We start from the raw sequence: 11,947 nt of genomic DNA on the forward strand, positions 1-11,947 counted from the left end.
CCCGGATTACCTGGAACATGGATAGAGTCATTCTTTAAACCCGGGACCCAGACCGGTTTACATATTTCGGTTCTAACAATTCCGGTTCTGGTTCTAGTCCGATTTTCCGGTTCTAAATTTCATGCTTAGTCTAATGTGTAGTGTATACTATGAGATGGTCTAATGGTCTAAATCTCATCCTAGTCTAATGTGTCGTATATACTATGAGATGGTCTAATGTGTCATAATGTATACTAGGGGATAGGTTTTGCAAATTTCAATAGGGCAAGGGTATAACAAGTGCATGTTCTCCTTTTTGTTCAATCCAAATCGGTTCACAGCGCGATAATAATATAACCCGGAGTTTCGACGGAGTTCTGACGTTGCCGACTGCTACTGACACTACAGAGATCTCCGGCGGTGTAATTAGGCTAAAATGTTCAACAACAGTGTATCGATTCCGGTGACGGACGACCTGCCGGATGAATTCGGCGGCAAGATGCGGTCCAGACCACGAAGAAAGCGCAGAAAATCGGAGTTCCGAGGAAAAAGCGAGTTAGCTAACCGAACTTGCAAGCAGCTAACGAGATGGTGGCCGGTTTTGCTATTTGTTGCAGCAGTGTTACTTCTTGTTTTTGAGGCTTCGAAACTTGGCTGGAGATCGAGCACGATCAAATCGGACCTTGATACTCGTGAAAAGAAACCTAATGTAGTAGTATCCCCTGTTAAGAAATCGGAAGGGAACTTGAATCGTCTAGATGCTCCACGTAAGTCACTCACAAGATCTTCTCTTCTAACATTTGAATTGCATTTTTTGCGATTGTATTTGATTTGATTGGACTAGAAGCTGTCTTTCCCTTTGGTTTCGATTGTTATCTTCGATTAGTAAAAAGGCTGGATTCGTGTCTAGATTAGTGATATACATAATCCATGGTAAAGATCAATGATTAAATTCTGAAAGTCTGAAGTTAATGGCGATGACCTTATTCTGATTTCGGATTAGTATTGCAACAGATTGGAAAGACATTTCTCTTCACTTTATGACAAACTTTCATACATGGTATCAGGTTGCTTGAAGCTGCTACCTCCTGAAGAACTTGAGCATCTGGATTTCCCTCATGATAAAGATTCATTTGTTCCTATCAAGAAACTAGTTTATATCTCACAGAATGACACACCTTTTGATAAAACTTCTCAACAGGAGATGGGGATCACAAGGTTTAACCAATTCACTGGTTACCAAACCCTAAATCAGAGAGATCAAAGTTTCAAGGTTTTTAGCCTCTATTCACCTCACTACTAAGTTTTGATTCCTTCCATATAACCTTAAAAAAACTTATGAATAAGTGGTATAACAGGTGAATGAAACTGCATGTGTACACTGTGGTTTCTACAGTGAAGCTGGAGGTTTTACAATCTCAAAAGAAGACAAAAGTTTCATGAATTCATGCAAAAGTGTAGTTTCCACTTGCACATTTGGTGGTGGAGATGATCTTCATCAGCCAATTGGAATGTCAGATGCCTCACTTCAAAAGGTCTGTAATCTGCATATCAAAATTGTATTACTTCATGAGTCCTTAATTCTAATGATCTCACACTCACAGATAGGTGTACACAGGTCTGCTATGTAGCATTTTGGGACGAAACTACCCTTGCAACACAGGAAGCACAAGGACATGTATTTAATAAAGATGGTTTTATTGGCAAATGGCGGATTGTGATTGTTAGAAATCTCCCCTTCAGAGATCAAAGATTGAACGGAAAAATCCCAAAGGTAAGGGTAAAACGGTCATTTAACATTAACACACTTTACCGAATACTAATTGAGTGTAATAATAATGTTGATCAGATGTTAGCACATCGTCTGTTTCCTAACGCAAGATATTCAATATGGGTAGATTCAAAGTCTCAATTTAGAAGAGATCCATTAGGGGTATTTGAGTCACTTTTATGGCGTTCAAAATCCGTGTTTGCAATATCTGAACATGGGGCCCGCAGTAGCGTATATGATGAGGCGAAAGCTGTTGTCAAGAAAAACAAAGCCACCCCTGAAGAAGTGGAAATACAAATTACCCAATATACCCTTGATGGCCTCCCTCAAGATAAAAGATTTAATGGCAAGAAAGGTAATTATCATATACTCCCTCCGTCCCAAAATTACTGTCCAAAGACTAAAAACATACAGATTAAGGAACATTAATTACCATTAACTTTATTAAATAAAATGACAATTATATATGTTTGTTGCATTTAATTCTATGGTAGTTGCATTTAATTCCATTGTAGTTTAGGGTATTTTGGTAAAAATGTTATTTATTTTTAGAAGTGGACAATTATTTTGAGACAAACCAAAAATGAAACATAGACTATTAATTTGGGATGGAGGGAGTATATGTTTCTTCCGTAGTACACATTAATCACAAGAAAACAAAACATGTTTTACTGTGTTTGGTGTACATTGGATTGATGTCAGACAAAAATTACAATTTTTTATCCTTCAAAAAGTAATTTTTTGTCTCATTCAAAAAGATGGGACACGCAGACCAATGTTAGTAGTCTTTTTGTCCCATCTTGATACCAGCGTGACAGAAGTCGATATGTGAGTGGGACCCGCCCATAAAGGTGGGTCCTCCACCAATGCAGTAAAAGGCGAGACAATGACGTTAATGTTAATTTTATTTTTTTGTACAGCGTTAAATGAGGCGTCTGTGATTGTAAGAGAGCATACTTCGGTGACTAATTTATTTATGTGTCTTTGGTTCAATGAGGTGGTTCGTTTTACTTCGCGTGATCAACTTAGTTTCCCATATGTTCTTTGGAGAGTAAAAGTGTTGAAAAATATAAATATGTTTCCGGTTTGTATACGAAAAGATCTTGTGAATAGCATGGGGCATTTACGTAAGGCCAAGCCTTTGGCTTTGGGTGGTTGATGAAAGTTATTGTTTTTTTGTTGAACACACATGTGCTTTTAGTATTTATTATTGTTATTATTATTTGTAAACTATGAATAGTTGGTATATCTTTTGCCATTTTTTAAGGCATGTGTAACAATTCTCATAATTGATTAAGAGTTTTTATTCTTTAAATGCGCAAACGGGTAGAACAAGTTTTGCTCCTTGTTTGATTAAACACTCGTAATGAATTAATGAGTTGAGCCAAAAAGTTTGGTTTGATCATTGATGTATTGAGATACCAGCACTTTACCTATTTAGCTTTCTTATTTTTACTACTACCTTAAAGAATTGATAGTTAATGGTTATAAATATTGTGAATTTTTTTAATGTATGAATGAATTAATTATTTGTTTTCATTCAAATTGTTTATTTAGTTTTAAAAAAGAAGCATGTTTTATGTATTCAACATTTTATCTCGACAAATATCATTACTTATTCAATAATTTTACAAATATAGGACAAATGGACTAAAAAACACCCCTTACTAATTGTAAATGAAACAATTAGAATGAAACTTGGATCTTAATTAAAATGAACTTCTAAGATGCGTTACAGAATGTGTAACATTCAACTCAAATGTAAGGAACGGACGACTTATTGCACCATACCCTAAAATGTCACACGAATTTACGGATTTAAGTAACTGTAAATGTACTTTACTATTAAACCCAAGTAGAATCAAGAACAGTAGAACACACTTGATTCTTCACAATTGAGATCTTATAAAAGTGAAAACACTCTATAAACATGCATTATCACTAAACTGCGAGAAGACATGGCATTTAACCCATGACTCCTCCATCACCCACACCTCACATACACCATCACTCACCCATGTCACAAAGCAAAGATTCCCTCCCAAAACTCCTAAAGAATCCGGCCCACGGTATTCTAGTATAGCATCCGGAAGAGACATCTCAATGAACGTCTCTAACCCCAAATCAAATGCCACTATCGTCTGTCGATCGCCATCTTCACCAATACAACCAAGCCAATGAAGATATCCGTCATGCCCATCTACACAGACGCCTTCGGGTTCAAAAATCTCTGTGACACACGATGGAAACCTTTGAGTGATGAACTCCCACGAACCTTTTCGCATACTGTAAACTTCAACTTGCAACCACTTTTTTACAGGATAGGGTAAAATTTTAGGGCGTAAGTTGCGTGGCCCTGTAAGGCCTATAAGTTTAACTACTTTGTAATCATCGGTTTTTGGATCAAACCCAAACCGAAAAAAAGACTTCGTAACTACCGTGTGATGGTATATAATGCGGAGGGAGAGTTGACACTGCGGAGAGAGAAGGATTCCAAATGTGAATTACACCATCACCGTAATGCGAGCATATTAAGCCATGAAGGGAGCCAATGACTTTGGTGAATCTAGGAGTATATATAGAATGGGGATTAACCGGAGAGGGAGGGGGTTTGACGAAATTAGGGAGTTTAAAATGGGGAAATAGAGATGGGTGTTCTGACAATGGTATAGGGTCAAGAGATAAATTGTTGTGGTGGAAAACCAAGAGAATTCGATCGTTGTTAGTGATGGAATGATGGAAGTGAGATTTTATAAATGAGGATTGAGATAAGAGGGCATTCCAAGATTTGGAGATGCACCTCATTTGAGCAACTTGTTTTGATATCAAGCGGATGAGTATGTTTAATAAAGCATCACTAGGGAGGTTCTCGAGTGTTGTTGGGTATTGTGGTGAAGCTATTGATGTTTTTGGATCTTGTCCATTGACATTAGAAATGCTAGTAGAACTCTCACCTTGATTTGATACTCCAGTTGAAGTTGAATTCTTCGGTTCATGAAATCAAAAGTGCATAGAGGTTACAATGGTTTCACTTCAGACAAAATTTATCGCTTTATGAGCAATTACGTGCATCGATAAAAACACTTGCAAGTCCTAAGAAATAATAGATTATAGACTAAATTACACGAATGGTCCCTATGGTTTGGGGTAATCTGCACGTTTGGTCCCTAACTTATTTTTTAACTCGAAAGGTTCCTACAGTTTGTTTTTGTTGCACGTTTCGTCCTGTCTTGCCTAAAAAGACTATTTTGCCCTTAATTTTTTTAATTTATTTAAATAAGGTGGGGTAAGTAAGATAAGGTGGAAGTGGAGTTCGTGGTGTGTTTATTTAAATAAATTAAAAAATCAATGGTAAAATAGTCTTTTTAGGTAAGACAGAGACCAAGCGCGTAACAAAAACAAACAGTAGGGACCTTCCAAGTTAAAAAAATAAGCTAGGGACCAAACGTACAAATTACCCCAAACCATAAGGACCATTCGTGTAATTTACTCTAGATTATATTTGTTCATCTCATTTATCCAACTCATAAGACAACACCACTCACTATTAGAAACAAGATAATGATATAGCATATATATATCGTAAAACCAAAAATAAATATTACTATTTTTATTCTCTCTTAACTAAAATTAGCAAAATTCAAATGAGAACTTGCTTAGAATGATATGTGAAAACCAAAGTCTAAAGGAAGTTTGGAAAAACTTAAATGATAATTATCGACACCATAGACTGCATTCTAAGATGTGAAGTACATAGGAAACTTACATTTTTCCCTGACTCTTGAGAAACATTCTGTGGCTCTTCATTAATCTCTGGTCACATAAGAGCTTTTGTAAGGGGCATGTACGTCATAAGCAGTAATTCAAGTGAATAACACAAAATCTATCATCAGACACAAATATTGTCGCTTATCAATTATTACAAGACTATGATTGTGTGTATATATTTTGAGAATTACTCATAACATTTTAGTTTTCAGCTATTTCCTCATTAAAGAGTCATATGCATCCTCCACTTCTCTACTGTAATCTCAAAATTATCTCATCAAAACAAACAATTTAAACACATGTTGCCCTTTCTTTTATTAAGGATATACAGTCTCAGCCCATTATACAGCATCAACAGCAGCCCAATACATCAGCCCATGAGCAATCTGAAGATTCGATCCAGGGAGCTGATATAACACGTTTATAACTCACCTGTATATTCAAATGTATAGTCAATCAGATTCTATATTTGTGCCTACAGAATAGCTCTATTCCAGTTGTATAATTTGTTGTAAACAACCTATATAAGAGATATTCATCAATGAACAAATTAATTCATTTTGACAATACAATTATTTCTCCATATGGTATCAGAGCTCCAATAGCTCCTCTGAGTTTTCTTTCTGATCCTATTCCAGCGATTCTTCCATGGCGATCATTGAAGTCAACACTCATACACACTTTCCAATCAAGCTCATTGCAAACAACTTTCCGGTTTAGAGGAAACAAGTAATAGCTACCCTAACTGGGTTAGGTTTGGAAGGCTATGTCACAGGCACAATCGAAGCCCCATCAAAGGTTCTACCAACTGATGCAACAAAAGAAAGTCAGTCCGACGCAACAAAAGCAAATCCGGAGTACAGACTCTGGTTTCGTCAAGATCAGATTATCCTTGGTGCCTTGCTTGGAAGCTGCTCAGAAACAATTCAATCAGTTGTTTCCTCTGCCTACACATCCTATCAAGCCTTCAAACGCCTTACTGAAAGTTACGCTAGTGTTTCCCGCTCAAGAATTATCTCACTGAAGTCTCGGCTAGCTAATAACCCTAAAGGCACAAGATCTATCACGGAATTCCTCCATGATATGAAAAACATAGCTGATGACTTAGCCCTAGCTCAAAGTCCAGTCGATGAAGAGGATTTAGTGGTCCATATACTAAGCCAATTAGGAGAAGATTACAACAATATCACAGCTGCTCTTAAATTTCGTGATACTGCTATTACCTATCCAGACCTATTTGAAAAATTACTTGACCATGAGCGTACCCTAAAAGACACTACTGTTTCTCCTGCTATCGCAACTTTCAATAATACACAGAAGTTCACAAATCGCTACCCAAACAAACCCAGGAACGATAATCGCTACCCACAACAATTCAACAGTAATCAAAATCAAACCATAGGAGCTCGTGTCTCTCGTCCAACCAATCAATACATTGGTGGTAATTCTTATTCAAAAGGTAATCGAAATTCCAGCTATTGTCAATATTGCAATATTCCAGGTCATGAAACCAAAGACTGTAGGAAGCTAGCTCGTTTTCTCAGGGAAAACAACATCACTATCTCCAATTCAGTAAGTCCAACTGTGAATACCACTACTGCTGGATCAACTTCATCAAACCCACCTTGGATGTTTGACACTGGCACTTCACATCATGTTGCATCTACACCTGCATCGTTTCACACCCTCTCAGAATACGGAGGTCCTGATGAGATTGTGTTAGGCAATGGTAAAAGTCTCTCTATTTCTCACATTGGTCAATCTGCTCTCTCTACTACTTATAAACCTCTAAACTTGCATAATGTTCTATATGTTCCAAAACTTCGCAATAATCTTATTTCTGTTGCTAAATTGTGCAAATCTAACAATGTTTCTGTGGAATTCTTTCCACACTTCTTCCTTGTTAAGGATCTTCAAACGGGCATCACACTCATGCGGGGAGTGAATATTCATGATGTCTATTATACAGCTATCCAGTCACTTCGTAATCTTCCAAGAGTCAACTCCACCACCACTTCAAGCCAATCAATAAGCTCCTTACATCACAAGTTTGGGCATCCATCTACTAAAGTTTTTAAGTATCTTCTTAGTCGTTTAGGGTTCAGCTGTAATAAATTTTCTACTGTTTCTTTCCATTGTCATTCTTGTTCTATCAATAAAAGCCATAAATTTCCTTTTGGTGATAATTCCTTTAAAGTTTCAAAACCTCTTCAACTTATCTATTCAGATGTGTGGGGACCTGTCCAACTTTCAAATGATGGTTTTGCATATTATGTCACATTTATTGACTATTTTTCTTGCTATATTTGGTTGTACCCAATGAAAAAGAAGTCATATGTTTCCATCCTGTTTCCTCAGTTCAAAACCTTAACTGAAAAATACTATCAAACACCCATTGTTTCCTTATTTACAGACAAAGGGGGCGAGTTTATCAAGCTCTCCTCTTACCTGCAACAACATGGCATTTCTCACTTCACCACCCCACCACACACTCCTGAACAAAATGGGATTGTCGAACGACGCCATCGCCATATAGTTGAAACTGGGCTTTCTCTTTTACACCATGCCAATCTCCCACTTCATTTTTGGAGTCATGCATTTCAAACAACAGCTCACCTCATCAATCGCTTGCCTACTCACGTACTCAACTACCAATCACCCTATGAAAAACTTCACAATGCAGCCCCAACTTATACCAAACTTAAACCATTTGGATGTCTATGCTATCCATGGCTGCGACCTTACTCACCCTCTAAACTACACCCACGATCAACACAATGCATCTTCCTTGGTTATTCTACATCTAAGTCAGCCTACAAATGCTATGATCCTACAACCCACAACCTATATCACTCAATACATGTTGAGTTCATTGAGCATACTTATCCCTGTCACGCTGATTCACAAATAACTTTACCCACAACTGATTCCCTTTGCTCACCATCACATACAACTCCAGTCATCTCTACCCCTGCCTTCACTATCTCACCACCACTCTTTCCGCCATCAGCAACTAGAACTCTTCCAGATATTGAACCAACAGTTTCATCTCCTCAGATAATTCCAAACACTGCCCCAACCCAACAGCCCTCATCATCACCCATACACACACCACCTCAGTCTCCTACACAGCAACCAACCACCTCCTCATCAAATATTGATCCGCCTATTGTATCTGCCACACCTTATCCACAACGAAACCGAAAACGGAACTCAAAATACTTCAACAACAACCTCATAAATACTACCACCCTACATCCAATACCTACAACCCTTGAACCTACTACCCATAATCAAGCTTCTAAAGACCCCAAATGGAGATCTACAATGGACTCCGATTTTAATGCACTCATTCAAAACAATACTTGGGAACTAGTTCCTGCTTCCAATCACACACCCATAGGCTGCAAATGGGTTTTTCGAATAAAACGAAATCCGGATGGCTCCATCTCAAAATACAAAGCCCGTCTCATAGCCAAAGGTTTCTTACAACAATATGGCAAGGACTATTTTGATACTTTCAGCCCAGTCACTAAACCTGTTACTATACGCACTGTGTTATCCATTGCTCTTTCCAACAATTGGCCATTAAGACAATTAGATGTTAACAATGCGTTTCTCCATGGAACACTTCATGAAGAAGTATTCATGACACAACCACCTGGCTACATTGATCCCCAATACCCTACTCATATTTGCAAACTCAAGAAATCTATCTACGGCTTAAAACAAGCCCCACAGGCTTGGTACATCGAACTTACTACCTTCTTAATTCGGTTTGGGTTCAAAAAATCATTAGCTGATGTGTCACTATTCATCTATCAAAATAAATCAATAACTTGTTACTTCATGGTCTATGTAGATGATATAGTACTCACTGGTAACCATTCCCACTTTCTCGATCACTTTATAACTTCTCTAAGTGCAAAGTTTTCTCTAAAAGATCTTGGTGCATTACATCACTTCCTTGGTGTAGAAGTTATTCCTACACCAACTGGCTTGTTTCTCTCTCAACATCGACATATACAAGACATCCTTACTCAGTTTCACATGGAAGGTGCAAAAGAAGTCTCCAATCCTCTTAGTGCTACTGAACCTTTATCCATCACCGATCAGTCCCCCACCGTAGATGCTACCCCGTATCATAAACTTATAGGTTCTCTTCAATATCTTGCATTTACACGTCCTGACATCTCCTTTGCTATCAATAAACTTTCCCAGTTCATGCATAATCCCCGTCAAAATCATTGGCAAGCACTTAAGCGTCTTCTACGTTATCTTAAAGGCACCATTCACCATGGTCTTGTTCTCAATCGAAACTCGTCTCTCACTCTCTCGGTATTTTCTGATTCTGATTGGGGAGGTGTTCACAGTGCAGGTAGATCAACAACTGCTTACTTACTTTATTTGGGTACTAACATTGTTTCATGGAAGTCAACAAAACAAAAATCTGTTTCTTGCTCATCAACGGAGGCCGAGTACAAAGCGTTAGCCAATGCCACTGCTGAACTCATATGGTTAAAGAATTTACTACAAGAATTGGGCATCACGCCTACAACTACTCCTACATTATTTTGTGACAACACTGGTGCTACTTATTTGTGTGCAAACCCTGTTTATCACTCCAGAATGAAGCACATTGCTTTGGATTACCATTTTGTTGGGGAACAAATCTCTTCTGGTCTTCTCAAGGTTTTTCATGTCAACTCTCAAGATTAACTCGCGGATATGTTAACTAAGCCACTCTCTCGTGCTCCCTTTTTGCGAAACAGATCCAAGATTGGAGTCTCCGATGGATCCTCCATCTTGCGGGGACGTATTAAGGATATACAGTCTCAGCCCATTATACAGCATCAACAATAGCCCAATACATGAGCCCATGAGCAATCTGAAGATCCGATCCAAGGAGCTGATATAACACGTTTATAACTCACATGTATATTCAAATGTATAGTCAATCAGATTCTATATTTGTGCCTACAGAATAGCTCTATTCCAGTTGTATAATTTGTTGTAAACAGCCTATATAAGAGATATTCATCAATGAACAAATTAATTCATTTTGACAATACAATTATTTCTCCATATCTTTAAGGCTCGTGCACGATCAAAACTAACAATTTAAACATATTTAGCAAGCCCCAAAGGTTTAAGAATCCAAACTAACACATAAACAGCAAAAATGTTGAACCTGGAAAGAAAGACCTCTTAAGGGACTTGTCATCGTCTCCGCTGCTTTCGTGGGGAGCCCTTCCGTCGTCCGCCGTCGCCATAGGGGGAATTTGGAGCTACCGAGGAGATGAATCGCGTAGACAGAGAAAGTAAAGCGAAAGGTGGGGAGAAATGGAGTGTCAAATTGAGGGGGTTTTGGTCGTCCACTAGAAATGTACACTAGCAATTACAAATTGAGGGTTTTTTTTTGTAAAACAATTTTGACCTCAAACAAAAAGTGATATTGAAAAGAAAAAAAAGGTCTAGCTATTTTTTTAAATAATTCTTTTAAATTGTGTTCTCAATTTTTTTTTTTGTTTTTTTTATGAGAAAGGGGAAGAAATGAGATGATTGAAAGGAAAAAAAAAAGTTCTCAAGTTTTTTTTAGGAGAGGAAAAAAATAAGGAGAGGATCGAGAAGGAAATGGAAGAAGGAAACAATATGATGCTTGTATCAGCTCATTTTTTAGCGGGTATGGAAGGAAATGAAAAAAAAAGATTGGTTTTACCTTTGGTCATTTAATGTCAGCACCTTCATTCAAGGATGTGTTTGTCATTTTACAAGAATCTCTCTCTTTCTTTCTTTTCCCCTCTTTAATTTTTAATCTTAAGAACACAATGTTATAAAATAGGCAAAAAAAAAAATTTAAAGAGTCGTTTGGCAGGATTTAAGATGTCTGAATTTTCAATATTTGAAATCATAACCACAATAACATTAAAATCTAGTTGACCCTCTTTGTGTTCATCCAGATTCCGTGGAACATAAGTTTGAATTGCATTCAAGCCAAAGATAAATATGTTTTCATATAAACTCTATTTTACATTTTAGTTATGAGTAATTTTTATAGTGTTGTAACATCCTTTTCGAGAAGTTCTTATTTCAGGATTGTGGACAATAAATAAATCAAATGGAGGCATTGGGCTTCAATGGAATGGAGTTTCGACTCTATTCGAGGTATATGATGTTGGACAAGTGATTTAAAATGGAAGTCGGGGGTGATATTGCCATATTTATACATATTTTTAGGCAATATCTTAGTACATTTTATTTAATATTTTGGTTATTTGCAAAGATATATGATATTTATTGGACTAAATTGTATTTTGCAGCCAAAAGGAACACTCTCGAAGAATATGGACCATAATTGACAAGCATTGGAACTTTGGAGGATTGAAGATTAAAAGAAAAAAAATTTAGCTGAAAAAACCAAGCTCACGA

The 11,947-nt window shown here is 37.2% G+C and overlaps 1 protein-coding gene across 1 annotated transcript; it reads left to right on the top strand.

Annotated features, from left to right (window-relative positions):
• Positions 1–299: 299 nt before the first annotated feature.
• LOC111920663 (probable hexosyltransferase MUCI70) lies at positions 300–3,059 on the top strand. Its single transcript, XM_023916238.3, has 6 exons — positions 300–746; positions 1,047–1,252; positions 1,338–1,514; positions 1,598–1,753; positions 1,829–2,105; positions 2,671–3,059. Exons 1-6 carry the CDS (start codon positions 416–418, stop codon positions 2,907–2,909), a joined length of 1,386 nt encoding a protein of 461 aa, XP_023772006.1. The 5' UTR covers positions 300–415; the 3' UTR covers positions 2,910–3,059.
• The last annotated feature ends 8,888 nt before the right edge of the window (positions 3,060–11,947 follow it).

The sequence above is a fragment of the Lactuca sativa genome, chromosome 4 (genome assembly GCF_002870075.4).
Source record: "Lactuca sativa cultivar Salinas chromosome 4, Lsat_Salinas_v11, whole genome shotgun sequence".
NCBI lineage: Eukaryota > Viridiplantae > Streptophyta > Magnoliopsida > Asterales > Asteraceae > Lactuca > Lactuca sativa.

What these genes read in the sequence shown, in the direction of transcription:
- LOC111920663 (XM_023916238.3), top strand. Translation starts at nt 416, where the DNA reads ATGTTCAACAACAGTGTATCGATTCCGGTGACGGACGACCTGCCGGAT. An exon ending in CAGATGCCTCACTTCAAAAG is followed by an intron (nt 1,515 to 1,597) that starts GTCTGTAATCTG and finishes AGGTGTACACAG; the next exon opens with GTCTGCTATGTAGCATTTTG. An exon ending in TGAACGGAAAAATCCCAAAG is followed by an intron (nt 1,754 to 1,828) that starts GTAAGGGTAAAA and finishes AATGTTGATCAG; the next exon opens with ATGTTAGCACATCGTCTGTT.